Source organism: Fusarium verticillioides, chromosome 8 (assembly GCF_000149555.1).
Source record: "Fusarium verticillioides 7600 chromosome 8, whole genome shotgun sequence".
NCBI lineage: Eukaryota > Fungi > Ascomycota > Sordariomycetes > Hypocreales > Nectriaceae > Fusarium > Fusarium verticillioides.
Genome location: NC_031682.1, coordinates 2,275,564 through 2,302,753, shown reverse-complemented (window position 1 = coordinate 2,302,753; position 27,190 = coordinate 2,275,564). Strand labels below are relative to the sequence as shown.

At 47.6% G+C, this 27,190-nt stretch overlaps 12 protein-coding genes across 13 annotated transcripts; 7 read left to right on the top strand and 5 right to left on the bottom strand.

Moving 5' to 3' along the window:
- Nucleotides 1–157: 157 nt before the first annotated feature.
- Nucleotides 158–2,392, bottom strand: FVEG_13355 (hypothetical protein). The gene is made up of 7 exons (XM_018902725.1): nt 1,956–2,392; nt 1,808–1,906; nt 1,649–1,746; nt 1,236–1,594; nt 570–1,188; nt 453–515; nt 158–402 (listed from the first exon to the last, which is right to left on the bottom strand). Exons 1-7 carry the CDS (start codon nt 2,209–2,211, stop codon nt 349–351), a joined length of 1,548 nt encoding a protein of 515 aa, XP_018761534.1. The 5' UTR covers nt 2,212–2,392; the 3' UTR covers nt 158–348.
- A 68-nt stretch (nt 2,393–2,460) lies between these two features.
- FVEG_13354 (hypothetical protein) lies at nt 2,461–4,487 on the top strand (the record flags this gene model as incomplete). Of its 2 annotated transcripts, XM_018902723.1 has the most annotated exons (10): nt 2,461–2,820; nt 2,876–2,917; nt 3,008–3,098; nt 3,147–3,169; nt 3,242–3,260; nt 3,306–3,428; nt 3,481–3,503; nt 3,548–3,585; nt 3,642–4,199; nt 4,252–4,487. In XM_018902723.1, 10 exons carry the CDS (start codon nt 2,740–2,742, stop codon nt 4,298–4,300), a joined length of 1,047 nt encoding a protein of 348 aa, XP_018761532.1. In that variant the 3' UTR covers nt 4,301–4,487. The 2 variants fall into 2 exon arrangements, with proteins under 2 accessions (XP_018761532.1, XP_018761533.1); XM_018902724.1 differs by having other exon boundaries at nt 2,740–2,820; nt 3,642–4,487.
- A 727-nt stretch (nt 4,488–5,214) lies between these two features.
- Nucleotides 5,215–6,661, top strand: FVEG_13353 (hypothetical protein). Its single transcript, XM_018902722.1, has one exon. The coding sequence runs from the start codon at nt 5,404–5,406 to the stop codon at nt 5,650–5,652; it is 249 nt and encodes an 82-aa protein (XP_018761531.1). The 5' UTR covers nt 5,215–5,403; the 3' UTR covers nt 5,653–6,661.
- On the bottom strand, nt 6,632–8,619 carry FVEG_13352 (hypothetical protein; the record flags this gene model as incomplete). Its single annotated transcript, XM_018902721.1, has 2 exons — nt 6,632–8,411; nt 8,471–8,619. The coding sequence occupies 2 exons, from the start codon at nt 8,617–8,619 to the stop codon at nt 6,632–6,634; spliced, it is 1,929 nt and encodes a 642-aa protein (XP_018761530.1).
- Nucleotides 8,620–9,310: 691 nt separating this feature from the next.
- On the top strand, nt 9,311–10,628 carry FVEG_13351 (hypothetical protein; the record flags this gene model as incomplete). Its single annotated transcript, XM_018902720.1, has 2 exons — nt 9,311–9,605; nt 9,730–10,628. 2 exons carry the CDS (start codon nt 9,311–9,313, stop codon nt 10,626–10,628), a joined length of 1,194 nt encoding a protein of 397 aa, XP_018761529.1.
- Nucleotides 10,629–11,109: 481 nt separating this feature from the next.
- Nucleotides 11,110–11,907, top strand: FVEG_17509 (Ham1 family protein). The gene is made up of 2 exons (XM_018906757.1): nt 11,110–11,305; nt 11,352–11,907. Exons 1-2 carry the CDS (start codon nt 11,138–11,140, stop codon nt 11,778–11,780), a joined length of 597 nt encoding a protein of 198 aa, XP_018761528.1. The 5' UTR covers nt 11,110–11,137; the 3' UTR covers nt 11,781–11,907.
- A 1,473-nt stretch (nt 11,908–13,380) lies between these two features.
- On the top strand, nt 13,381–14,236 carry FVEG_13350 (hypothetical protein; the record flags this gene model as incomplete). The annotated part of the gene is made up of 2 exons (XM_018902719.1): nt 13,381–13,739; nt 13,789–14,236. The coding sequence occupies 2 exons, from the start codon at nt 13,381–13,383 to the stop codon at nt 14,234–14,236; spliced, it is 807 nt and encodes a 268-aa protein (XP_018761527.1).
- Nucleotides 14,237–14,788: 552 nt separating this feature from the next.
- Nucleotides 14,789–17,765, bottom strand: FVEG_17508 (hypothetical protein; the record flags this gene model as incomplete). The annotated part of the gene is made up of 3 exons (XM_018906756.1): nt 14,789–16,793; nt 16,866–17,438; nt 17,515–17,765. The coding sequence occupies 3 exons, from the start codon at nt 17,763–17,765 to the stop codon at nt 14,789–14,791; spliced, it is 2,829 nt and encodes a 942-aa protein (XP_018761526.1).
- Nucleotides 17,766–18,839: 1,074 nt separating this feature from the next.
- FVEG_13347 (hypothetical protein) lies at nt 18,840–19,739 on the bottom strand (the record flags this gene model as incomplete). Its single annotated transcript, XM_018902718.1, has 1 exon — nt 18,840–19,739. One exon carries the CDS (start codon nt 19,737–19,739, stop codon nt 18,840–18,842), a length of 900 nt encoding a protein of 299 aa, XP_018761525.1.
- Nucleotides 19,740–20,560: 821 nt separating this feature from the next.
- On the top strand, nt 20,561–23,752 carry FVEG_17507 (hypothetical protein; the record flags this gene model as incomplete). The annotated part of the gene is made up of 6 exons (XM_018906755.1): nt 20,561–21,407; nt 21,462–22,132; nt 22,184–22,213; nt 22,287–22,642; nt 22,688–23,042; nt 23,117–23,752. 6 exons carry the CDS (start codon nt 20,561–20,563, stop codon nt 23,750–23,752), a joined length of 2,895 nt encoding a protein of 964 aa, XP_018761524.1.
- Nucleotides 23,753–24,554: 802 nt separating this feature from the next.
- FVEG_17506 (hypothetical protein) lies at nt 24,555–24,937 on the bottom strand (the record flags this gene model as incomplete). The annotated part of the gene is made up of 3 exons (XM_018906754.1): nt 24,555–24,677; nt 24,727–24,853; nt 24,900–24,937. 3 exons carry the CDS (start codon nt 24,935–24,937, stop codon nt 24,555–24,557), a joined length of 288 nt encoding a protein of 95 aa, XP_018761523.1.
- Nucleotides 24,938–26,172: 1,235 nt separating this feature from the next.
- Nucleotides 26,173–26,772, top strand: FVEG_13346 (hypothetical protein; the record flags this gene model as incomplete). Its single annotated transcript, XM_018902717.1, has 1 exon — nt 26,173–26,772. One exon carries the CDS (start codon nt 26,173–26,175, stop codon nt 26,770–26,772), a length of 600 nt encoding a protein of 199 aa, XP_018761522.1.
- Nucleotides 26,773–27,190: the final 418 nt, after the last annotated feature.

The window sequence follows — 27,190 nt, the reverse complement described above, 5'->3', positions numbered from 1 at the left end:
ATCCTTAGGTAGATCTAGGAAGCCAAGGACCTCGAGCCAATCATGGTTTCTTTTTAAGTTCCCTCCGCTGATTAAACTCTCAGCCGCAAATCTCCAATGCAAATAGCACACGTAGCTCATAATTTAGACATATGGTTCCTTTCAAGCAAAGAATAATGGCAGAAAAAGCACATCAGGGTAAACGAATTCACTATCATACTCTTCAAATAATCTTAAACTAGGTATATTGACTTTGCATGCGGTATAATATGGTTAACAGTTTTGAGCGTGATGAACAGATTAATGATCAACTCCAATGCTACCCTATTATCAATTAGGACCATGTTATCTTTACGTAGATTGGTCTCCTTAAGCCCCCCGTCGTGTAATGCGAACAGGGAAATCTTCAATTAGCCAGATTCCCTGCCTCACCAGTCAGTAATCACTATGTCAAATTGGAACAGGCAGCTTACAGCGTTCATGATATGAAGAGGTCTTTCAGGACGAGTCATACAAAAGTCAAATCGTCGCAACAGCTGTCAAGCATAATTAATTTCAAGCCTTATCAACATCATGCAGTGGAAACTCACCTCAACAAAGATCTTATTCAGCTCAATAAATGCGACAGGCTTACCAAGACACTGATACTTTCCGGTCGAGAACACAAGACTGACAACCTCAGCCATAGCTTCATATTGCGTGGGATCCGCATTGATCCATCGCTCAGGCGAAAAGAGACTTGCATCTTGACCAAAGATCTCCTTGGAATGATAAACAGCAAATGGCGATTGTCCGATCTGTGTACCTCCGGGGATGAACTTTCCATCTATCTCATCGCCTTGGGGAGGAACCTGCTTGAATAGTGGCCCAGCTGCGGGAGCTTTTATGCGAAGACCTTCTTGAATAACGGCCTGGAGATAGGGAAGTTTTCTGGCTTCAGCATCAGTGATGGGTGATGAGATACTTCCAGCCTTGACGGCGTCGTCGATTTCTTTCTGCAGTTTGAGATACATGATGGGATTGCTTAGAAGGCTGAGCATTATGAGGCGGATGGTAGTCGCAGAGGTATCACTTCCAGCGACGACGTTGAGAAGGGATTCTCTGGAAGCTTCTTCTTGAGTCAGGCCGTGACGAATGAAAGAACCGAGCATGTCTGGACGAGACTCGGCACCTGGCGCAAACCGTTCCGCGACTTTCTTGTTCGCGACGCTACAATTGTCAGCTTCCTACAGACTCTTGACACAGACAAGGCTCACCCAATGAAGGCACCAAACCCAAGTTTATCGCTCTCCTTGGGCAACGCGCCACTAAAGAGCTTCGAGTGTAGCAGCGACACGAGCGACGGGATGTTCGCCATGACCAACGTGATAGGGAAGTAAGACTTTGTGATCTTGATGAAGTCAAAGACATCATCGTCTTGCTCGATATACCCAAATCCTTGACCAAATGCAAGATCGCTGATGACATCCAGAGTGAAGAACTGGATCTTTTGCGCAAAGTCTACTGGGCGGTAGTCTTGATTTGTCGAGAGATACTTTGCTTCCAGGAGTTTGATGAGTTTGGCGATATGTTCATCAATAGTACGCTCGAGAGACTCGTTTTCTTTGCCAGAGTACTAGGTCTAGTGTTCAGCTCCATTTCACGGTAGTAGATCTATCAGAGGACTTACACCAGCGGCCATCTTGTTGCGTAGCTTTGCATGGGCGTCGTCATCTCTCATTGAGAAGAGGTTATCCTTTCCGGGCTCGAAACGGAGAGCATTGTACCCTGTCCTCAACAGTCAGTTCATCATTAGATCTGCCATGAACTGGAGATGATAAGAGCTTACAAGGTCCTCTCGTGTAAGCAGAGCGGCTTGACATCATGCGCTTGAGAAGCTTGGGATCATCCGTAGCCAGCTCATTTGGTCCAATGCGCACGAGAGATCCTGAAAGTAAAGTCAGCTACTTCTTTCTAAGACAAAATTCAGTTCATACCATATTTCTCATTGGCTTGTTGAATCGCATAAGGTTGAATCCCCTTGAAGGATTGTCTCACCATCCAAGCTTTGGAGAACCCCGCCCAAAACGGGCCGGGAACATGTGATAGTCGGTACCAAGTACGCAACGTGTCAGCTACGAAGAGAACCACTAGCCCGAGGACTGCTGTGGCAATGACGGCCCGAGGATGTTTGGCAACGGCTTGCCAGACATCGCGCAGAAAGCCTGCAGAAGTATCGCTTTCACCGCTCATAATGAATGGTGCTCGAGCAGTGCATCGAACCGTGATGAGCGGGCGAAAGAAAAGAAACCATTTCGTTCAGGAGCAATTGACTAATCAGACTAATCAGCCGACGACGCCGTTGGAGATCGAGATACCCTGTAACGCCGCAGGTCTTTATCGGACTTTGTCCAATCAGATCATGTTGTTTTGAAGGCCCATGAGGGATAAAAACCACTCATATCAGGCAGTACAGGCCCTCCAACAAGCCCTCACTTTTCAAGGACGGCAGACAGTTAGTGGAGCTGTACCACCAATAACGAACCAAGACCCCAAAATAATATGATTTGGACGGGGATGGCGCATCTCGGAAGCCATCCCCGCCCGAGTCAACTGGCGGAACATCAGTAACGCCGCGTTCCGATCCAGAAAAGCCCATCACGCTACACAAGGCACGGCCCGGCACAAAGAAATAAAGAAAGAGGGGGAGGTTTCTTTCGATCGATTAATCCTCCGTGATCCACAGCTCAATCACACTCTGTGACTCTGGCCCCATCGACAATGACACTTCAAGAGTCCCAGCACGAGGGTAACTCTCCGCCCCCAGGCTCGGAGCCTGTTATCCAGATCCAAGATGCTATCGTAAGAAATTAATTCTATGTCTGTGCATAAGCGGGGTCTGATTTGACGTGCATAGGCTGCAAGTGACGACGACGATGCCGACTCCTCAATTGGCGAGGTATGTTCCAATGACTCGCTTTTTTCATGGGTCACTTTACACTTTGACAGGGCCTCAAAATGACGTATTTTGACTTTTGACAACGTGTAGGAAGTAGAGCCGTCGGTCGTTTCAATCTCTTCGAGTATTTTGGCTTATCGACAGGAAAATGGTCGAAGTTATCATGCTTTGAGTAGTGGGAGTATGTTAATCTCATGCCGATCCAATGGAAAAAACTGACAAGTCATAGAATATGTCCTGCCGAATGACGAAGTAGGTTTGATCAACAGACTCAATACCGGATAGGGTATTTTACATGACAGACTGTTACTGACTGAATGAAAGGAAGAGAATGAAAGACTGGGTATGTCGGAACTTGTAGTTGTCAGAGCAATGCTAATATCACTAGATTTACAACACGAGCTTTATGTTCGAACGCTCGATGGTGAGCTCGCTGTATGTCCCAAAGCGAAAGGCGCGAATCGTGTCCTCGACATGGGAACAGGCACTGGCTCATGGGCGATTGACTACGGTAAGCCGTGTTGCAATGTATGCACTGACATCAAGCGCTAACATTTTTCCAGCTGATGCAAATCCTGAAGCAGAGGTAACTAAATCGTTGTCGCGTAGCTTCAATTACTGACTTTATAGGTCATCGGCGTTGACCTAAGCCCAATCCAGCCAGCTCTGTACGCAAAGCCTCTGGCACCCTATCGTGTGATGAAATACTGACATCCCATCTTAGCGTTCCACCAAACGTGAGCTTCGAAATAGACGACCTCGAGAAAGAATGGACCTGGACCAAGAAATTCGACTTCATCTTCGCCCGTATGATGCTCGGCTGCTTCACCGACTTTCCCCAAATCATCAGAGTCGCTTTCGACAACCTCGAGCCCGGCGGCTATCTCGAGCTCCAGGATATGTCACTCCCCGCGCGCTCCGACGACGGAACCCTCCACCCAGAGAGCTACCTCTCCAAGTGGTGCAGATCCTGCTTCGAAGCTGGTCAGAACCTTGGCCGTCCCGTATTCCCGACAACAGAGTATAAGAACTACCTCGCTGCTGCGGGGTTCGTTGATATCGTCGAGGTTCAACAGAAGTGGCCGACGAATCCGTGGCCGAGAGATAAGAAGTTCAAAGAGTTGGGGGCGTGGGCTTGCGCAAACATCGCTGGTGGCTTGGATGGCTTGTCGTTGGCGTATTTCACAAGGGGGCTTGGGTGGTCGACTGAGGAGACGAGGGTGTTTTGTGCGCATGTGAGAAAGGATTTGCAGAACCCCAGGATTCATGCATATTGGCCTATGTAAGTATAGACTTGAGCTGATTCTACGATGTCGTGCTGACTTTATGGCTAGCTACTTTGTCTATGGTAGAAAGCCACTTACGCCTGCAGGGTCCCCGTAATACCTGTATCGGCTCGGATAAGATATGGCAGAGTCAACTATGAGTAGTGTAATGACACTGATGAGATTATGAATGGCTACAATGAATAAAAGTCCACAGTCAGTGACCTAATGATGTTCCCTGCGACTCATGATTAGCCAGTAGTTGGCTGTGCTGGTTAATTCTCACTGTGTATGACGCATCATAACGCGGGGGGCCGACCATTGTCATCTTCCCTCATGTCGGGCCTACAAGTCTATATAGACCGTGCTGGGACGGTGAAACAGTCTTTGGAAATTGGTTGTAAGCTCTCCCCTTTTGCCGTTAGAAGGGAGTCATCCGATCCCGAATTCTTCCCATGTTCATACCGCAGAATCCACCATTTTGTCAATACTAAACGTTCAAGGTAAGACCTGCTGATACATCGAAGTCGACCGAACGCTTCAGATATAATATGCAATTATAACGCTCACCGAAGCAATGAAGCCTCGAGTCACCGTCGCTGTCGCCGCCTTGTTCTTCACTGGTGCATCTGCCGGGCCGCAGGCATATGCGGCCTGTCGAGCCGGCTGCTCTGCCATTGTCATGGCTTGCTATGGAGCGGCCGGTTTCGTTTGGAAAACAAGGCTCAGTGCAACCGCTCCGCCGACTATTATCGCCTCCAATAACGCGTTTGGAACTTGCTCGGCGGTTTGTGCAAAGGTCGCTTTGTTTGCGCCTACACCCTGATTTCGCAACATAGGATGAAGAAACTTAGCTTTAGTAACACAATGTCCAGTTGATAATACATTCATCTGTTATTGCTTCCCTTTTGAATCGCATTTATCTATTTACCAATGCACCAAACGTGGACTGGGTGGGCAGTGCATGGGGTGAGGCAGCCACTGATGAGGATGTCAGCCTCACGTGTTACGTGACGTGATCTTATGCGGGAGGCCGACCACTTACCCCGCCGCTGAAAAAGTCAATAAGGAATGATCTCAAAAACTTTGAGAACCTTCAGAAATGTAAACCTCTGAAATCGATCGTCTTATACGAACGAAAAGAATACGAATACCCTCCCTTCCAACAACACAGAGCATTAAGAACTACGACGTACACGCGCCATCACAGCGATCTTCGAAATGAAGCCCCTCCATCTCCTTGTCACTATCACCTCTTTTTCGACGACCGTCGTCGCAGGTCCGATCGCGTATGGCGTCTGTCAGGCGGGATGCGCTTCTGTCGCGATGGCTTGCTATGCTGCTGGTGGCGCAACCTGGGGAGCTACCGCTGGAGCGACGGCTCCCGCTACGATTGCAGCTTGTAACAGCGCATTCGGAGTCTGTTCTGCTGCCTGTGCTCAGACAGCTCTGATTGCTCCTACACCATAATCTTGAAGTCGGAGGAAGTCACTGGGAAGGGTATTTGCTGTTGGGAGTTTGCGAATCGACAACATTGCTTTATGTGCCTGAGGGGATTTGTGCTACTCGAAGGGATGGAAGGAGCAGGACGGGAAGGAATGCCTATATTGGGAGAAACGTCTGGTTTACCGCGGGTTTGAAGTCGCTTCCATCTCGATGCGGGTTGATCAACTCATTACCGCTTATGGCAGGTCAACAGACAGGCAGCAGCGTTACAAGAATGTCACTCTATATTCTGATTATGATGTCATATGAATGGGAGAATATGCTTGATTGAGGAATACAAGCCAAGACATTAGTGCTTACCATGTAGTGAAGCTAGTGTGTAGATTGGCCAGCTTTACCGGGACTGAAGCCCCAAACCGGCGGTTAAGCTCGGATCCGCCCTGTTATCCCCAGTTTAGACAAATATACGTGAGCTACAATTCAAGATCCCCGTCCGGTTTAGAAAACATCAAAGACTATAAATGACATACAGAAAATCTCATCTCCACAACAGACGGCCCCAAGTTCGACTCATACCCTGACAACTCATCGTCAACGCCAGTTGGGGCTATCGTTGGTGTGTACTCGGCGGAGTTGCTGCTATAGTGGCTATTGTTGGCCTTTGGCTATGGATGCGCCGTCACAAGAGAAAAGCCAGCGAACATCTTTCACAAAACAGCGTTGAGGGAGCCACGAAGCAATGGGGCAAGGCTGAGCTTCCAGGCGACTGTTCAAAGCAGAACGGGTTGCAAGAGTTGGACAGCAGCCAAGCTACTGCTGAGTTACCGGCAGCTACTTCACCCTTCGAGGCGAATGGGAAGACACAGCGACATGAGCTGGAAGGTTGAAAGCCAATTTATCATAACAAAGTATGGGGAAACAGTTAATTAACTGCTGAGTTTTGGAGAATAGAAATAAAACGAACATTACAGCTCATCAGGAACCGGCTTGAGAGAATAAACCCTCAAGTCTTGACGAAGCTATCAAAATTAACAACCAATCCTCTCAGTGTTTTTGATTTAAGATGGCATTCTTTCCCTTGGGCCCTCATTCTTTGAATGCTGATCTCCAAGTACCTTTTCAAGTTAGACTGCTCCATCTTCGTCAGCGGTGGAACTTCTGCTTTCCTGAACAGAATTCCAGCAGACCGGACCAAGCTATATACGTTTCTGCGACAGGCGGTTATGATGGAGTCTTGCTGTTCATACAGTCCTGCAGCAATCAATTGACAGTCCTCGTCATTGCTGTCATCCAGCTTACTTGTGGCTACACTCAGCTTTGCCATCGTCATAGTTTCAGTCTTTAGCAAAGTCGCAAAGAGGTCTTGCAATTCCATCGCCAAGAGTTTAAACCCCAAGTCCGGACTCAAGACTAGCTTTTGAAGTATCTGTTGTATGCCGAACGAATGCTGGACCTCCAGGTCATATGGAGGCAAACAGACTATCTCATGCCTTCTTTCACCGACCTGGGGAATCTCGTCAGGGCACTGCTCTCCGGTATGTGCATTGCCCAAGTTGTAGTTATGTATAGCTTTTCGGAGATCGTCGTAGCATCTGAACTTGTCTCCATGCTCTTCAAAACAAAGCAAGGCTTGTATCTTGGCTGCCTGGGCCATTCCTTGGACTTTGACTGACCAGGACTCTGGTGGGTCCTGCTCAGCAAGTAAAGCACCCGTCTGTTCCCAAAGTTCTGACGAGAGCTGCTCCGCCAATGCCTTTTCGTGACAGATGTAATGAGCGGCATAGCTGTAATTGATCAGGATAAGGAGTGTTCTTTCATCATACAACCCATCTTCCGTAGTTTCATATCGAGCTCTTGTTTCTTCGTAAGCTCTCTTGTAATGGGCAAGGAACACGTCTTTCTTCAGCTTGCGCCGGTCATGATGCTGGTAGTAGTCTGCCCAGGCTTCTAGGACAACTGGATCATGTGGCTCAAGTCTACTTGATAGTGCTCTAGCTGAGCATAGGCAACTTAAAGTAGCAATATCCTTGAGATCCGCCAGCGGGATGTCCTGGACAAGTTCAAGAGCGCGGCCCATCTCGGTATTGGAACCTCGAAGTATGCGAGCGAAAGCCTCCCTTAGCCCGTTAAGGAAGAGTCTCATCAATAAAGCCTGAGAGTCTTCGGCATAGCCTAGTTGGGATGAAAGCCCACGTAAGAGGCGACAAACGCTCCATAGTGCAGGTAGGTCCTTGGGAGTAGACTCCTTGTCGTTCACCTCCAGCCGTGTGAAGACCTTTTCGTTGAGAATCTTTGTGGTGATTTCCTGCATTTCCTGGATACCTTTCTGCTTAAAAGCCTTTTTGTTAAGTTTGTCCTTAATGAGGCTGCTCGAAACAATGAAATCCCGTTTCTTCCGAGGCAGTATCGAGATCTCTTGGCAAATGCTCAAAGCACGGCACCATCTTCCACCAATAGCTGGTTTCTGTCCACTTCCTTCCTTCTCTGCACCGTTTGCATCTTGGATAGTAGCATTGTTCTGTTGCGCAAGCCGTGAAAGTGAGGTATCAAAGAAGCCTTTAATGTACTTGTTAAGTGAATGAAGCACTTGAAAATGATTTTGGAAGCGTTGAAAGCATAGTGACCGAGGTATCGCACCTACAGCTAGGCTAGCTATATAGTCTGGTAAGTCAGGAAATATTGCCGTGATGCTCTTTGGTCTTGTTCGATTTCCACGGGCTACTCTGTTGTTTTTTGCACAATCCCGCCAGTTTCTCTTTATTCGGTTTCTGAATGCATCTTCGCTGTAGAATTCTGTTACAAATCATCCTTTCTCAACTACTAGCGTCGAAAAGTCACTTACGTTGCCTTAAAATTGTTGATCAACTCCAGTGCCATCAATGTCTTCTCCAGGCTGTAGCCTTGATCGATGTATATATGGCGAAACATCGGGTGTATAGTCTGCCATTGCTCTCGGGAATACTGTGATTCCCCCTGGTGATTATGTGCCATTTTGAGTCGTATTTTTCATGTATTGCTTGTGTTCGGCGGTTTGAACTGAAAGCTTGACTCTCCTTAGTAGGATGGCTGGGGATCAAGGGGCATGAGAGACAGTGGCCTTTCCATGGGATTACGGGCATATCGCCTTGATGCACGGAGCCCAGAGATAAGCAACATTGTCGCACAAGAGTGGAGATAATGCATGGCTTGACCAGCTGACCAACCTCTACGGTAAACAAGGGTGCCTGATCTGGGAACATCATTGGACTTCACTAAGTGGTCAGTGGGGACGACTTTGGTTAATTGGTTGATCGACTTGGTGTCGGCACGTCTTATTGGTAGCACTTTTCAACCAATGCCCACGGGCCAACAAGTAATTCTGTTATGGCTTGTATAGGATAAACGCTGCTAAGCTTAACATCAGCCGTCACTTATGCATCAAGACCTCAACAACCTGAATATTGCATGTGCAAAAGGCTCATGATATCAAGCACTAAAACCCAATAATGGAAGAGAAAGGATATGCATAATGATTACGAGGTCAAAGTCAGAGGCTTGACACCAGAATGGCACACAAATCGACCAATTCCTCTATAAATTCGAGGTCTGCCACCTTTCAGAATTTATCTTCTTTCTTCTTCTTCAAATTTACTCAGCGGTCTACTCATTAGCCATCGCTTAGCATTCAAACTTCCCCTACACAATGCCCTCCAACTCGTCACGTTCCTCTACCCATCGAGGAAAGCACAGAAAGTCCTCTTCGTCCTCATCCTCATCTTTATCTCACAAGCACTCCTCGAAGTCTTCAACTAAGCCTAGCAATACCGTTGTCAAGGCTCCAGAGCAAGACATCTACCACCAAGAGAACACGTCTTTGTGGCAAGATGTCAAGGCCACCGAGGGTAACCCTAGCACACTCGTCCTTGCTCTTGTGGCTCCCGAGCAGCGCAAGGCTATGAGAAAGCTTATTGATGATAAGGTCAAGAAGAAGAAAATTCGTAAGTCGTTTCATGATGTTTCCCCAGCGATCAGTATCTGATACTTTACCTGTATCCCACCCGGAGAGACAGCCCATCCATTGTCACTATGATATAACGAACGAGATTTCTGACTGGACTCCAGGATCATCTGTCGTAGTCACTACCCAAGACCAACTCCAAGAGCATCTCGGAAGCGCTATGACCAACAGCATTGTCGCCAAGAAAGCGATCAAGACTTTACATCTTCTTGTGAGCTCTACAGTCGCTGAGTTGACATACAACATCGAAGGCTTTGTCGACAAAGTCTTCATCAGGCCTTGCGGAGCTGGCGGTCGACCAGATGCACTTCGGATTGGAACTTCTTCAACCTACTGTGGTTTCAAAACCTTCATGTGGGACGCTCGCCCTTCCCAGCTCCAGCAGAGTAACAAGGAGTTGACTCACCTCGAGGGGTGCAACTTTGACCTCAGTGACTGTTCGCAGGAAGACCTTCAGATTCTCCAGCAACCCAGAGAGTCTCCTAGTCTTTCCCATGAGGACAAATACAATACCATGCAGAGAGTCCAAGAGCTGAAAGACATAGAAGTCAGTGAGAAGTCCGGAAACTCATCTAGTAGCTGCGCTGATGGCACAGAATTGTGGTTCCAGAAGTGGAAGAGCTTTTTAGCTACAGCCATGGCTGCTGGTGTTGGTGCAGGCGCAGCTGGCATGACCGGCGGCTTCTGGATGAGTGCTGGTGGTATCTCGGTCAAAGGCCCTTTCGGATTCTCTATGGCCGCTGGGTATGCTACAGCAGGTGGCTTTGGAGCAGTTGGTGCTGCTGGAGTCGGCTCGGCAGTTGCCGCTTACGGCATGGTATACTTTATTCCCTGGGATCGTGTTTGGGATATCCTTCGAGCCAAACTCTGGCAGATTTGGGATAAAATCTGGGGAGTTCTTCTCTGGATCAAGGACAAGCTGGCCGAGTTGGCAAGTACTGTTCTTACTAAAGTGTCGTTGGTTGTTCAGGGTGCTCCAAAGCCTGCTCGGCTTTCGATGTGACATTTTTAGTCCTCTATTGTCGGAAGTATTGTTCTTTTCCTTCATTTAACCATCGGGTAAGGTCCCATATCTCGGTTGTTTCCTTGTTCTTATTTTCCCAGTTCGACACTAATGATTTATTTGCTCTTTTTGGCAACACCTACCAGGAGCATACATACACGCACTTCCAGGCTTCATTTGGAGCTCCTCCTTACCTAGGTTTACTTTTTCTGGCTTATCATGTTTCTGGTTACGAAGTTCGTTAGCTTAAATATGGCTAGTACAAATCAGATTGCTCTAGATGTAATTGTGACTCAATCGACAGTATTTCCGTCCGGTAAACACCGTTTTCGACAACAATATAGTGCTCTTGACTATCAATACTCGTAATATCTCTTGTGGAGTACAGTGCTTAGTGGGTCTAAGCCCGGTACCGGAGTTAGGTAAGATCGCTTAGCCGGGTGAATCATACCTGTCAGCCAGTCAAGACAAAGTTTCATAACAAAAATATCAGTTGTTTGAACATCGCCATGACTGAAATCAACCTCATCACTGGCAATGCTAATAAGATAGCCGATATCAAGGCTATCCTCGCCTCCTCCGGAATTACCGTTCGCAATCAATCTCTTGATTTGCCTGAGATACAAGGATCGATCGAGGAAATCACAATCGCAAAATGTCGCGCAGCTGCAGAGATGGTGAGATGCTTTCACATATCGCGATTTAAGCTGACACATTTGGCAGGTCGGTGGTCCAGTCGTCGTGGATGATACAGCTCTTTGCTTCAATGCGATGAACGGCATGCCAGGCCCTTACATAAAATTCTTCCTCGAGGCCTTGGGACCGGAAAAGCTACATTTATTACTAGCTGGCTTCTCAGACAAAAGCGCTGAAGCAGTGGCGACGATAGGATACTGTAAAGGTCCTAGCCATGAGCCTGTGCTGTTTCAAGGACGAATTGATGGGACGATTGTACCAGCGAGAGGCGTGATGCGATATGGGTGGCAAACGTGCTTTCGACCTGACGGAATGGGTCTGACATTGGCGGAGATGCCAGATGAAGAGAAGCATAGGATATCACATCTGGGGATAGCTTTGCAGAAGTTTACTACGTGGCTGACTGAGAACAAGTTTTCCGTAGATGCCTCGATGAATGATAGAAACCCACAATAAGAACGCTAAACGCCTGCTCAAGACACATGTAGTCGGAAGTGCTTAGCCAGTCTCTCGTCTACTTCATCATGTCAATCTCATAACCTGGATCAAGGATACCCCTTCATGTGTAAGGTAGTTTTGTCGCAAAAGACTGGTCTGTTTACGAGGTTTTTCTCGGGGTCCATGAGGATGAAGAGCTGATGACAGCGCTGGAAATTGCCTTTCACTCTCTCAATACATCCATGAACCAGAGATTCCCCAGAGACATCTCGCTATCAACATTTGCAGCATATCAAGACCTGATTCTCTTTTTCCCCGTTCATCATATTGCGGGCTTCTTTGTTCAACATTAGAATTCTTCGAGTTGCACCTTTACTTTTATCATGGGAACTACGGATACTGCGTTATCGATCTAAGAAAAGCCGAGAGTTACCCTGAAGCATGCACCTCAGTCGGCTCGGACCCCACGACTGATCCCGGTTCAATCACAGCCCTGTGGGTATTCTCCATCAGCGCTTACTGTCAATTTCGTGCCCGCTTACTCTAATTTCATCAACGCTTATTTTTATCGCGATGAATTTACGTATAGTTATCGAAGCTTCACTGGCTGGTGATTTGATGACTCCCTCAAGACTCTTTGAGTCTAAGGAGGAAAAACAAATATTAGACGAGGTAATAAACATGATCTCATGATAGAAACAATTGTCGCATGATTTATTCTTAACTACATCTACGTGCAAATCTCCAGCCTCCGCCAGCCGTGGCGTGGACTGATTCCCTGTATCTCAATCCTGCCAGGCTCTCGAAAAGATACTCTCCAGCGCTCAAAGCCCCCAATATGCTTTGTTTCTCATTATCTATCATGACCCGTTCTCATTTACTCGCGCTGATCAAGGCTACATACCCCACCGCACAAACCACCACCTGACCAAAGTATCTCTCAACATGAAACCTAGAGCTGACATACTGTCATCCGCCATCAAAAACAAGGCTAGTTTCACCAAAAACGCCTCACACCCCCCAAACAACATCATGAGCATGCTTTCGAGAATGACACTAGCCAAATCCTACACGTTTCAAGGAAAAGCTTACCCCCGAGATTAAAATAGGTCCGGAAGACATTTGACTGGTCAGATCTGCGATCGTTGTGGCTAAGCAGATAAGATCCGCTAAGCTTAAAATTAAGGCACGGGTGCGAAATTCGTGTGATTGGTCTGAGCTGCTGCTGCGCCTTGGCGGTTTGGGCGTTTAGTTGCAACGAGCTGAACTGGTGCATGAAATTCATGTATGCAGTGAGATCATCGAAATAGATTTGGCTTCGTTTATTGGCTGAGATGTTGAATCCTACTCGTATAGCGAATCCTTCTTGATCCGTTTCATTTTTTTGGAGGACGAGATGAGAAATGGCTGCTTGGTGTCATGATGGGCTTCAACTTGCGCGAGCGGACTCTGATCGAGGCTTGTTCTTGATCGCAGATCATGTATATAAGACTTCATCTGCTTTCACAAATCTCCCATCTCATCTCATTATCACTCCATCCATTCACAACACTCTCTACCCTCTTCCTTCAACTTCCACTTTCCGTTCTCTTTCCAACTTCATCTTTTTTTTAACATCATGCACGCCTTCACTATCGCTACCGTCCTCGCCGGCGCTCTCACCGTCGAAGCCGGACCCCTCAAGCTCGCCAAGCGAGTTCTCATGGGCCGTCTCGACGACGGAGCTCACGAGATTGAGCACAAATTCCAGCCTGTAACTGATTTCGACACTGACGGCTGCTACTACACTTCCGCCATCGATAAGGACGGCAACACGAACCGTGGTCTCAGTCAAAAGGACGTTTATTTCAAGGGTCCCGCTGCTGATTGCCGTGAGCCAAACCGTCTGGAGAACAACAATGTCTACAGCCGAAAGCGCTGCAACAATGGTTGGTGTGCTATTATGTATGAGTACTACTTTGAGAAGGACCAGTCTTCGTAAGTTCAATTCACCTTCTCTACAACATCTATGTCTGACCAACTTTAGTTGGGGTACTATCAATGCTGCTGGTGGCGGTAACGGCCACACTCACGACTGGGAGAACATCGTCGTATTCGTCCAAGGCGAAGACGTCAAGCGTGTCGCTCCCTCATGCCACGGCGGCTACGAACACGCCACAAACACTCCCCGTCTGGATGGCCAGCGTGCCAAGGTCGTCTACCACAAGGACGGTGGCTTCACTCACTGCTGGCGCATGGCCAACGAGGCCGATGACGATATTGAGAACTACACTGGTCAGTGGTTCATCGGTAACCTTGTTGGCTGGGACAACTGGCCTGTTGTCAACGGCCGATCTCTTCGAGACTACCTCTATGATGCTTGGAATGGTGGTGTTGGTCCTAAGTTCTGGGACAAAGATGATAGCTTTACCAAGAAGCTTGGTGAGGCTGCTGGTGATCAGTGCCCTGGCTTTGATCCCTCCAAGGACGAGTAGGGTCGTGTTCTTGTAGTCGAGATATAGGCTTTAGAGCTTTCTATTTTCCTTTCTTCTCTACAATATTAGGGTTTTCATATGGTCGGGTTCATTTCAATACAATTCTGAGACTTTGGAATATTCGTTATTTACGTAGCAATTCGATTGACCTGTATTTTTTGACCCCCGAATCCTATCGCCTTCGGCTGCTGGCAAACTACCAGTCGGCATGTCAAAATGCCCTTATGGTTCTTAACAGATATCATATAATCCCTGGAACTTCTCTTCGCCGAGCGTGGCGTTGAAGAACTGATTTGTATCTTCTTCACGAAGAGCGTCGACACCGTCTAGTCTTCTTCCACCGTCCCACATAATGTCGATAACATATGATCCGTTCTTATGAGCCCCAGAGCTGAAGTATCGCAACTAAAACCGTGCTTCCCAGGAGACCTTGGTTTGATGAATCAATAACATAAAGACTCGCCCAGTGTAGTGGTAGTCCATGTGGTATCGGCACCATACTCCGTTCCTCTTACGCAGAGAGAATAGCAAACTCGAATTTTAATACCTATTTTAACTATCTGATTCTGCTAACTCTAGCATTAGTAACATATCATTGTCGCCTCGCTCTTTAGCATATGCTAGCGCTGTCTTCCCCTTGTTATCTGACAGAGCGAGGTCGATAGCTCCTCTTTCCAACAAGACCTTCACAATCTGACTGTCCCCTTTCTCGGCGGCGTAAGATAGAGCTGTGCGGCTACTCGAGTCCTGTGCGTTTGCATCCGCGCCAAAGTCTAGCAGGCGCCGAACAATTCGTTTGTGTCCAGCAGCAGCGGCGTATGACAATGGAGTGCGATTTGTCTGGCCTCGCATGTCCGGGTCTGAACCGTTTTCCACTAGTAGGCATAAAATTTGGTCAAAACCACCGAGTGCGGCGGCTTGTAGTGCATTCACCTCTGCTTCGCCCTGTTTGTCTTTTCCCTTCGAATCTAGTGCAGCCACGCTTGGCTGAAGTGCACACCCAGAGAAGCACAGCATGCGAACAATGTCTGTATGGCCTGCAGCTGCAGCCACGTCAAGGGGAGTCCTCCCACGTATATCGCTAACGTCCATGACGGCTCCCGCTTGTAACAGTGCTTCAACGACACGGCTATGACCCATTTCTGCACCAATGAAGAGTGGGGTCCGACCTTTTGCGTCGTTGGCTTCAGAGTCTGCTCCAATACTCAGAAGCCTTGAAATCAGCGGAGCATGATCTTGAACCACGGCATGGTGAAGAGCCGTCATTTTCTCGTCACCGTCGGTTGCTGTGACGTCAGCTCCCATTTCGAAGAGCCGCAACACCTCCCGGGCAGAACCTTGCCGTGCGGCTTCTAACATCGCCCCGTCGAGACCCTTGAAATCGCTGTGGCCGATCAAAACCTCAACAATGTCAAAGTCGCCTTGCGCTGCTGCCAAACGGACTGTCTCTTCAGCGACCTCCACTTTTCCAATTTCCAAAAGCCGATATACTATTTCCAGATGGCCTCCTTGGACCGCCGTCTTCAAAAGCCCTTGACCTTCTTCTTCGACAACGTTATGTGGTACAAAATGTAGCAACATTTCAAAAAGATCATATTGCCTACTTAGTACGGCGTGATGCAGCGGAGACCTATTGTTTCTATCCTTAATATCCATCCTGGCGCCTGCTTGGACTAGTATGGCACAAAACGACAGGTGACCCCTTCCGGCCGCGACGTGAAGAGCTGTTCTACCCCACGAGTCTTGGTTATCGATATTCTCGGTAAGACTCGATGAAATTATTTCACGCTGCAGTGCTAATTCAAGGCCAAAATACGCTGTTATGTGTGTTGTCGTAAAGTCTGTGGGGAACTGTTTGACGTCTTGGTCGTTATGTGGTTTTCCCCCGACGTGCATAAGCTGCACAAGGGTGTCCAAGCGTCGAGTATCTTTCAAAGCATCAAAGACCTGTTCGATTCTCTTATAGAAGTCGCCTTTCTGTTCAATGTGGAATCCCCAGCTCTCAGCCACATAGAGAGCTATGGGCATGTCTGACAGCCGTTGCTTGTAAGCCTCAACGGTTTCGCATGGCCCAAGCTTGAGTTCAGGGGCCTTAATGCAAGCGATACAACACACAACCACATAATCTGGATTTTGTATCTCCGGAATATCCTTGAGGTTTCTGTTTTTAGCGAAGAGGTTCCCAAGTGAATGATGTGATAATTTGATGATATCCTGAGCCTGTTCGGTTGTGATCAGCCCCATACAGACTTCCTCCATCATCGAAATAGGAGGCGTCCTGTCCTGATCAAAAACAGAGTGTGAGATTTCAGTGTTGGTGTTGATAGATACCGCCTGTTGAAGCTCTGATAAGGTTAAGGATCGGGTGGATGTTGTGAGCCAAGTAAGGATTCTGGATGCGAGTTCAACCCGGCTAGGATGTTGTTCTTTTATCCTAGAGAGAAGAAGCGTGTACATGTCTTCAAGATCTGCTGGAGAGCTTTTCAAGTATTCTTTTATTTCGGCTCGGCATGTCAGCTGAAGAAGCTGTTCCATCTGGAGACCTGTCCATACAAAACTAATAAGATAGTCAGTACCTCGGCCCAGAACGCGATGTCTTAAGAACTAATAGTTGGCCAGCTTGGCTCACCTTCCATTTGATCGTGGCCCGATTACATCTTCGGCTTCCCTCGAGAGATTTTCTCCCATCATCTTTGCAAGTCTCGGGTTCTCCTTGAGAAAAGTCTTGAAGTATTGTCGGATATCTGCGTTGTTTCTCTCTGTGATTTCTATATTCAGCTGGCCTTCGAAGAAATTTTGAAACTCCAACCATGGCCGGGAGGCGACAACCAAGCGACAGGAAGACTCCAAGAGCCTTTCTAGTAACCTAAGTAAGTCTTGGATGTCGCTACACTCGTCTAACCCGTCCATACAAATGGTGACGGATTTGAACTCTCGTGACAAAGTCAGGAATGCAGATGTGACTTCGTTCAGGTTGAAGGGAGAGGACCCAGATTCTGTTCCTGTCCTTAATTGGATATACGATTCCAAGAAGCTTGAAATTGAGCTTGGAAGCTTAATGTCCTTCGAAAGAAGCTGTCCAAGAAGACTCGATAAGGCATCTCGTGCAGTGTCCTTGCGGCTTGCCTCAAAGTAAAAGTAGACAACGACGTCTTTCTTCGACGTTGAGGCCCGTTCAAGTGCCCACTCAATAATAGTCGACCTGATTCTAAATCTCAATTCACGTCCTAAAAGTCAAGGGTGCCTTCAAAGTGGACTGCGTGGGTTGGGCTACTTACATGAGGACCGACTTGCCTGAACCAGGCTGACCCGAGATCCAGAGAACTTGAGAGTCAAACCTTTTCCCGTCTTTCCAGGAAATAAACTCGTTGGAATTCAGCACCCACTTCCCTGTGTCCTCATAGCGAACTCTTACTAGCTCCTGTTGCTTTGTGTCAAAGCCCTGATCGGCGCCTAAAAGTTGGAACGGATTATCATTGTTGCCCAACGAGTTGGGAAGCCTGTTCTTGAGAGTTGCTAGATCCTCCATGGCTTTTTGAGCTTCAACAGTTCTCTGTTTAAGAGACTCCTGACTCTTTAGTAAGTTCGTGGAAAGGCGTCTTAACAGTATTTAGCTAAGGTGTTTCTCAAGTCCTTTCACTCATCGTCGCAGAACGGGCTGTGCACTCACAAGAGAATAACCGATTGCAGTGTTGACAAGGTTCTTTCTACGCTCCCGATGACTTGTTCAATCTCTACGTCTCTTCTTATTTTCCATAACTGCTGCAGCTTTGACCGTGAAGACCACCTAGCAACCACCTCCAGCTCTCTAGAAGCGGTAGCCAAGGCATGCGACAGTGTTTCCGTGAGTTCGGGATCATCATGGATGATACTTTTGGCGTCCTGAAAGTGTGCGAGAATTCGCAGTGCCCTTTCAATTCTCTCAATATCAGCGCGCCTGTTTCCCCCCTTTTGAAGAGATCTCAAATGATGCAAAGACTGTGAGATTGCTTGAATCAAGCCGATGCAGGAACTTGCGGCCGCAATTGGGTCCATGATGTTGAGTGGGTGGCCGAAACTTTGAAACTGCCTTGAGATGTGTGCGTACACAATGAAGGGAGATCTGATGGTTAGCTTCGGAAGAACAACTAGGTGCCTGAGGCAAAGAAAAAGAGGCGCAGGGATCTCCCAGTTCGTGACTACCAAATGTGCGGAGGTGCAGGAAATGGCTTGGGGATGGATAGGCAGAAAACAGGAACACGTCGCCCTGCAGAAATTGATGACAAGGTGGTGCGTTATCCGACGCCTGTTGCACTGTTCGGACACACTGTAGACACACGACAAGATTGGTTGAGTAATTTCACCACTCCAGCGACTTTGAGTGGAATTTGCGGGAACTGAGTAATAGAGAGCATTTTCACGAGCCTTGCCTTCGTCGATCTTAGGAAGTTTATGTAGAACAAAATAAGGACTAGCTGAGCTCACAATGAGCTTCCTGGCGAGGCGATGAATTATCCTTAGCTAGTGGCTGACCGTTAAATCTTCAATTGAAGGATGTGATGATTGTCTATATGTGTAGACATGGGACGATGCTCAAACATGGCATGGCATGCTTCTGTTTCAATCAACCTTTACCCACGTCCAACCCCCAAATCCAAGCATATTCCTTATCAATACCCTCCATCGTCGCAATGCGGCCCAAAGATTGTTTGTTCACTGCCTTATCCTCGAAAGAAGGCAGAATGTCCGTCGCCTCTGGGTTGAAATGCACAGGGTCGTCCACGTTCTTTGGCACCCCGGTGAAATCCTTCCAAGCCTGGGACAGGTTATACTTCCATCCTCCATCAAATTCTGTGATCTCGAAGATGCCGTCGAACTTTGCGTTGTTTTGGCGTCGAATCAGAATGGCTGTACGAAAGACTGGAGTCACGCCTGAGTCCTTTTTGTGGTTTTGGGTAAACCGCCAGTAAACAGCCTCCCGGCGACGCTCGTCATTATTATAGTCATGCCAGGAAACAACTTTCTCGAAATACTGCTGCTTGTATGTTGATTTGTGCGTTCTTTTGAGGTTGATTGCAGCCTTAGCTCCAGCTCCTTCCCCTCCCAAGTCCCCGCCTATCTCGTTTCCTTCCTCCTCTTCAGCCTCAAGTTCGTTCCACTCGCGCATATAGGGGCCGCGTGCGACAATGTTCGGACTAGATACCTTTCCATCTTCTCCTACATCAGTGTTGACGAATTTCCATCGAATGGCGATCGACTTCAGGCGATGATCATCCTTTATGCAGACAAACTCGCAGCGGAAAACCAGCAGCGTGGTTGGGGTTGGGTCGTCCTCACTCCAGATTCCATGAACGCAAGTTTCCAGTTGAACGTATCGGGTGAATGAGGTGTCTTTCCAGCTGGTAACTACGGATCTTTGGTCCTCGTCATCGACATTGTAAGTCTTTCCATCACCGTCTCCCTCGTCAGGGACTTGGATGTTTCCCATCAAAGGGTTTTCTGCGAGCTCCTCCTGAGATGGCATAATCTCTATTGGTGAAAGATCAATTGGAAATAGTTAGAGAATGAACTTTTTAGAGACTGAGCGTGTCAGATGCTACCATGGTTATAAAGTCGCCCAGGAAAAACTAAAAATTCGGGCCTGCTGTGCTAAGCACTTGAACTCTCGGCCCATGGGAATAGAGCTTGAAGCCTCACACTGTGCTACGAGCTTGCTTGCATATTGAACCTCAAGGCCGCAGCGCCAAGGGCGGGCTGCCCGGCTTGACCTCTAAATCCCACACATAATCACATACAGATGCTCTGTTCATGTCCAATAAAACTTTCGCCTCGCATACCTTTCTTGGCTTAAGCGCCCAGGTAAAGCCGACTTCTTCCGGTCTTACTCGGAGCTGAAAAGTTCATCAAGCTGAAAACAGAACCTCATGCATGATAAACATAATCTCGAGCCAGGATTGGTCATTGAGAGGTTGAAAATCAGGCTTAGGTGCGGGGTTCATCTCGGAGTCGGTGACCCAGAAAGAACGACGATCACACGCTGTGTGAGCGAAGCTCCCTTTGGCATAATCAGATATCGCTACCTTTTCATTTCTGTCATCGATACACAGTAAAGGCATGGAAATGTTCAATCCACCGAGCAGAAAAAGAAGCTTCCCATTGAGAGGAACTCGATCCCTACACGATACACCGAAACCGAAAGCGGGATTCAAGGAAGAACTGCAAACGTCCCTCAAAGACCAAAATGAACAACTTTTTGAAGAAGTGCTGAATCGTCGTGGGAATCTAACTCCTGACAGTTTTCACGATATCTTTGTTTGTTTGTTAGACAGTATACCAGACAACAGCATGAAATGGGTCCAGCGACTGCTCAGCATATTTCAACATAGAACTAAACGGGATTTCCTAGACCATGAGATCAACATCATTGGCCGCAACGCCATTGAAAATGATAGCGATTCTCACGATAGAGTTGCCTTGTCCTTGAGAATCTGCGAAGCACTCTTGATTGAGACTTGGAGCTTGATTAAGGGAGACCACCACATGACAAATCGAAATATCATGCATATTGCCGCCCAGCACAATGCCTATATCATCGTGGAGGAGATGAGGAAGAAATTGCCATTAGATAAGTTGAAAGGACTGATATTAGAAGGTGACAAGAACAAAAAGTCGGCGATAGAGATTGCCATCGAACAAGGACACGTTAAAACTCTCGACGAAATGGTCAGGGACGATAAGGCTATACTTGACCAGACCAAAGGTGGGAAGACTGTCCTTGCAAAGACCGCCATCAAGCAAAAACACCTCCATGTTCTTGAGTATCTTGTCCAAAACGACATACAGGCAATCACCATGGAAGTTATTAGTCAAGCAGTCAATGAAGGATCCATTCGAATTTTCCAATTTCTGGTAAAACTGCGTCCCTCCCTATTGGAACAGGACGATTGCTGCTTACTCCATGAAGCAGTGGAGCGCAAACAACTTGGCATAGTCAAGAGACTTGTCAAACTGCGACCAAACTTGGTCAGCGGATATAGGAAGGATCCCACTGACTCAACTGCGCTGCCACGACCAGTTTTATCATACACAGATCAGTCAGATGAGGGAAAGGAAATATACGACTATCTCCTCCCTGTCATCATCGAAAGGAGCGAGGTGTCTGATATCCGCCAACATCTCTTAGGATTATCCAGTAACTAGGCCCCACCCTTAACGGCAGCAAAGCCAGCATACTAAGTACAAGAAGACAGGGAGTTGTGCCTCGACCTATCTCTATGGAAGGATGATGAAAGAACGCTAGATGGGTTCCTCACCTCCGCCCTTACAAGTCTACAGGAGAAACGGACGACCATGAATGGAGAAGAAGATGACCTAAACCCAGAAATTATATCCACGATTCAGTCAGTGCTCCACAAAAGAAACATAGCCCTCGAGGATTCTGAGAAAAACGACGAATTCCGCTCGACCATCAAAAACATTCAGCAAAGTATTGAGGGTTACGTGAATCGCCAGAAGCATTTAAATAGTCATAAATCTACGAAACAGCCCCCCTGCTTCGGTATCGACTTCGAAAGGATATTAAAGTATGTGCAGCTGCCCATATTGCCCACGTCGGCATGCCATGGCAAGCCTCCTGTCAATCTAATTCTTGACTGGCTCTACGAGTGTAAAGGCGTGAGACGAATATTTCAAGTGCGCGTTGACGATTCACAAAACAAGCCACATAGTGAGGAAGACATAGAGAAGTCTCTGCGGAAATTTCGAGTTACAACTCTGGATTGGCGTCGTACAGATTTATCTGCATATGCCATTTACCGAGCTGCTCCTCAACTCAAAGAGCTTCACTTGTACTCCAGTGGTAACCTCGGTTCTCTGGACCATTGGCTAGGGCAGAACGGCCTTTGTCGACTAAAGAAAGTACTGTTACCACTTCTTCATTGGTGCATTATCCATACTAACAGTTCGCAGCTCGAAGCGATCCACATCACCATCTTAACTGTACGAAATTCAGTTGTCTCACTGAAACCTGAATTGACCTGTCAAGTATCTCTAAGACTAACGTATTTCACAGGACAATCTATCAGGCAAGCGAGTCGATCAGTGCATTCGGAAGCTTTACATAGGATTGCAAAGGCTTTATCATGACCATGCTTCTATGCCGCTCAGCCTTCGTTACAGAAGGGCGAGCAAGACTTGCAAGCACTTTTACGCAAGGGGGCGGGCGAGGCAATTTTGGGTAACTTCACACACGAGAACAACACTCAAAAGACAGGGACCAAAACTTCCCAAGCCCCTTCCTATGGCATTTCCCACAGAAAGAAACCTGTTATTCCCAGGCCCACAAGCAATGAAAAGAGCAACCATTGACACTATGTCCTGGTCTAGTCCAGGACCAGCGTCAAAGGTACCAATCTCAAGCACAGAATTGTAAGTCAGTTCCTCTTTCCGGAAACTATGGTCTAACACGAGAAGCAAACGAAAACCTGTCAAGATAGCAAGCTTGCAATACTTCCTTCCATTTTATATCGATGGACATGTGTCACGACACAGTAGCTCTGGAAAGAGTGAGACAAGAACAAAGGTCGCTATTCTAGACACGGGCATTGGCTCAATCTTTTTCCCGGGGTCCGAACGAAAAGTCACCGGACGAAGCTTTGTAACAAATTCCCTGCCTGAGAGAGAGTTAGAAAGCCCATGGTGGATTTCAAGCGACCCCCACGGATCCCAAATGGCCAATATCATCGCGCAGCTTGACCCCACGTGCGAATTGGTCATTTGCAAGGTTGCTGAGAAGCGAAATTCTTTTCATATCAATTCAGTTACCAATGTATGTTTTACTCTTTACAGCTATCCGTACTTTCTGGTTTTTTCTGAGTATTAGATACCTGATATCTTAACTAGGCTATTAAATGGGCACTGCAACAGCAAGTCGACATCATCAACTGCAGTTTTGTACTATACGGGAACAACAACGAACTATTCCAGGCCATGGAAGACGCTGACGCCAAGGGCACCGCTATCATTTGCAGCACGGCTGATAGAGGTCATATTCAACAAGTTGTTTGGCCGGCATGGTACAACAAGAATAAACAACTAAGCAACATCTTTCCAACAGCTCCATGCAATGACTTTGGAAGGATAACAGAGTATGGAACTGAAAAGACATCTGACTACCTTCTCCCAGGTGTCGACATCGATGCTTCTGGACCTGGGTCGAGCCTTTCTGACCCAGTATCCGGGAGCTCGGTGGCAACAGCAATGGCAAGCGGAATCGCTTCTGTCATCGTCGGTTGTTGTAGACTCTCCACGCAACTAGCAGCGAATCAGAGACCGAAACATTGTATTAGGACTGTTTTCGAAAGAATGTGTGCTTTGGATGTAGTCAACGATAGCGGGCCCAGGCGGTTAGTCCCTACACGGGTTTTCCCTGAGCGACCACCTCCCCTTACCGGAGAAAAAGCAGAGTCAGATTATGACTTGGGATCAAAGTCCCTAGCCACGTGGCTTACGTTTTTCTTTGTGCGTAAACGTAAGTGATTTTGACTTTATTTTGAAATTAGACTGAACATTAATTCCCTACAGATCTCCAGTCAACTCGTCGGGATGCAGGAGTTGGAAGCCGTGCTATATCATGAAGTTACTTATAACTAGATAGAAGAGCCTCTTTTTGGCTTTAGTTATGTCATTACTGATGCTAAGACCGATTTGATCGCATTAATCAGGTTGACACCCACTAATGTCAATTTTCATTGCTATTTTCTCTCAAAAAGCGATTCGTGATTTAATGGGAATAGCAAGACTTCGTCACCTGTGTTCGCAGACTGGACCTTAGCCGTGTAGGCGGCAGTCAACCCCATGTTAAATAGCAGTCCCCGTTACCATCAACAATTGACATGCTCGCTTCACTTCACGAACGGCCCTACTCCTCTAGGCAGTCATCCGTGACCTTATATTTCTAGTATTCTTTCCATACCTGTTTCCAATACTAGAAAAACTTCACCATCTAAGTATACACGCAATACCATTCACCGTTCTATAGCCGGTATTAGCTATGTGAAAACACCGATTGGTCTGGAAGAATGTCGCCGCTATTCACCAAAACATCAGGTGTCCCTAAGTTTCAGTGCCTTAAAACGTTCTGATAGTTCAAGCATTGCGTATAGTATAAATTCATTGGCAAAGTTCTTGCCATAAGCTCATAGCAGGACTAAGAAGAGTGCTACATAGTTTCTAAAGTAACAAGAAGCCATGTGAATGTTGGCAGGCAGAAAAGAACAAATCACGCGATCTCCATTCCGAGTCAAAGAAGCACTGATCCCAAAGATTGGCATCAGTCAGCTTAGTGCCAGCACTTGCCCCAAGCATCATCCCTGTTGCCGCCAAAGTTGATATCCCAAGCCTGCTTGCAGGTCGTCTCCCAGGGAGCACCGTCGATACCGCGGCCGTAGCCCTTGTCAACGCACTGCATAATCAGTTTGCATGGTCTGTGAGTCCATGGACTGGGTACTTACGGAGTAGCCGTCCCAGTGGGTGTGAGGCTGGTTGGAGCCCCAGAGGGCACAGGCAGCCTGGCCGAGATCCTGTCTGTATGTGCCGCGGACGGTGCAGCCACAGTTGTGGTGAATGTCGGCCATAGCGCTGGTGGGTCAGATTTGGTTGTTGCGGGAGGGAGCGGATGACTTACGCGCCGAAGAAAAGGATGATGAGGCTGAGAGTATTCATTTTGGATGGGATGTTTGAGTCTTGAGGACTGGGAGCTGTAGAACTTGCTGTAGTGGTGTTGCAGGTGATGAGAGTGGTGAGTTGCAAAAGAGGCTGGGAAAGTTGATCATTTTATATCTCAGAGTCTCCCAAGCAGTTCTACCTCATGCTTCAGCAACCGTCTTGTCAGGCAACTGGCGAACCTCGTTCGCACGGATAGCGGGTCGGCTCATGGAAGTTACCACTATCCGACTTCATCATGACTGAAGCAATTGCCGAACAGGAAGTCTCACATTCGGCTCATCGGTATCATAAGTTTCACCTCCCAAACTTAGATTCTCGTGAAGCCATCCGTATCTTAGCCTATAAGCATTGAATGAGATACGATGTTCTATACGCGGATAATAGAGTTCAATGAAGATAGTCCTGTCTATCCCCTGACATAGCGTGATGTATTCAGGTTCGTGTTTAAATGCGAGCCTGTCATTGGTTATGGTGCAAGGCACCGCCTCTGTGGGGGGGAATATGCAGGCAATGAAATCCTACAAACCTTCTTCGCATTAGAAAAAGCTTGTTTCGTATATATCACCAGGGGCCGTTGTATTGGCGACGGGGCCATCGCAACGTGCCGTCGCTGGCAGCGGCCCGCAAAGCATACCAAAACGAAGCCCACGTGGGGGTTCGGTGTAAGGTTATTTGCCCAATCGAACACCGAGCACGACTCCCATAACTGACCTATAGCAGCGGCTCAATCACAAGCATGGACTTCTTGCACGGGTGAAACTGTCAAAGCGGGTCTAATAATATGCAATATTCCAAAAAGGAACAAAGGAACATCAGACTATACTCACTTCATCGGCTCATCTCATACCGGCAGATGATAGTGAGAGTCAAACCTCCAGTCTATCTCAGATGAGGATAGAAGCGAGGAAGATCAACTCGTGTTCTGTTTGTGGATTGAGAGATATCATGGGTTATTTTCGAGTCAGTAGTGTGTGAACTGCCGAAAGCCGAGGCCGACGATGAGTGAGTTCATGAATGTCGTGATGAAGATGAGAAGTCTCCAGGCTGTGAGAAACTCACCGGTAGTTGAGAACTTGTCGAGTATCAAGTTCGGCAACGGTGATGAGGACATCGTGGACGACAGGAACTATTTAAGACGGCGTTCATGTCCACATTGCCAGCTCACTCAACCATCAAAACATCTTCATTCACACCCAAGCTCACTTCTAAACTCTCAAAAAAAGTCCTTGATAATGGCTCGCTTCATTCTCATCCTCGCCGCCCTGGTCACCGCTGCCTTCGCCAGCACTACCCCCAACAAGGCCCTCGAAAAGACCCCCTTCAAGGTCACCGAGGTCACCTACAAAGTTGGCGAGGTCCCGCATTGCATCACACTCTCTCATCTCCAGGCCCTCGGCCATACCTTCACCAGCCTCAATGGCACTGGTGACTACAAGCTCCCTGAGATCCCAAGCACCTACATCAACGATCCCACCGCTTGCATCCCCGAGTCCCTCTTCGACCAGTACTTTGAGCCCATCGTCGCCATCTCCAAGGAGCAGAACCTTCTCGAGTCCTTTGACGCTGAGAAGGTTCACAGCCGTGATCTCGAGGTTCGCGCTCGCAACTGTCCTCAGATCAAGGATGCTACTCTTGGCCGCGTTCACTCTTGGAGCTGCGATAGTGCGCCTCATCCTAGCTCTTGCCGATCGTGCGCCAACTTTTCTTCTATCAACTTCGTGGCTGCTTGTGTTGCTTGTGCGGCTAAGGCTAATCAGGAGAGTATCTTCTGCTGTGCTGCTGCGGCTACTACCTTTGCTACCTACTACTCTCAGGTCTGCCTTGAGAAGTAGGCCTGCCAGTTCTTCTTGTGCGATGAAAGAGGGGAGAGGGGGTGTCTTACTGTAGTCGCTCGTTTGGTTGAGATGGTCGATGGTTGTTTGATGTTCTCCCGATATTAGTTAGCTGCAGCTGTGGGGTTTAGACGAGTCTCTCCTCTATTCCCGTTCGCTCCTTAGGTATAGCTTTTTCGTGGTATCGCCAAGTTGTCTTCCCGACAGCTGAGGCTTCAAATCGAATTGCTTGTTTTCCGAATGCGTCAATGATATGTACTGTGATCGGCCCACATCTAGAAAGCAATAATAAGACCGGAGATATCAGTCAAATAAATAAAGGGTAATAGATTACTCAGATAATCATGGCTGTCTTACCCCAAAAGAACCATTGCCAAGACCAACAACATTCACATCCCTGTCAGCCTGTCAGCCTTAC

Bases quoted from the DNA above. Each gene is read 5' to 3' on its own strand.
- FVEG_13353 (XM_018902722.1), top strand. From the start codon at position 5,404: ATGAAGCCCCTCCATCTCCTTGTCACTATCACCTCTTTTTCGACGACC.
- FVEG_13355 (XM_018902725.1), bottom strand. From the start codon at position 2,211: ATGAGCGGTGAAAGCGATACTTCTGCAGGCTTTCTGCGCGATGTCTGG. The intron at 516-569 runs GTGAGTTTCCAC...TATGCTTGACAG, and splicing joins TGAATAAGATCTTTGTTGAG to CTGTTGCGACGATTTGACTT. The intron at 403-452 runs GTAAGCTGCCTG...CTGGTGAGGCAG, and splicing joins CTCTTCATATCATGAACGCT to GGAATCTGGCTAATTGAAGA.
- FVEG_17509 (XM_018906757.1), top strand. From the start codon at position 11,138: ATGACTGAAATCAACCTCATCACTGGCAATGCTAATAAGATAGCCGAT. The intron at 11,306-11,351 runs GTGAGATGCTTT...CACATTTGGCAG, and splicing joins GTCGCGCAGCTGCAGAGATG to GTCGGTGGTCCAGTCGTCGT.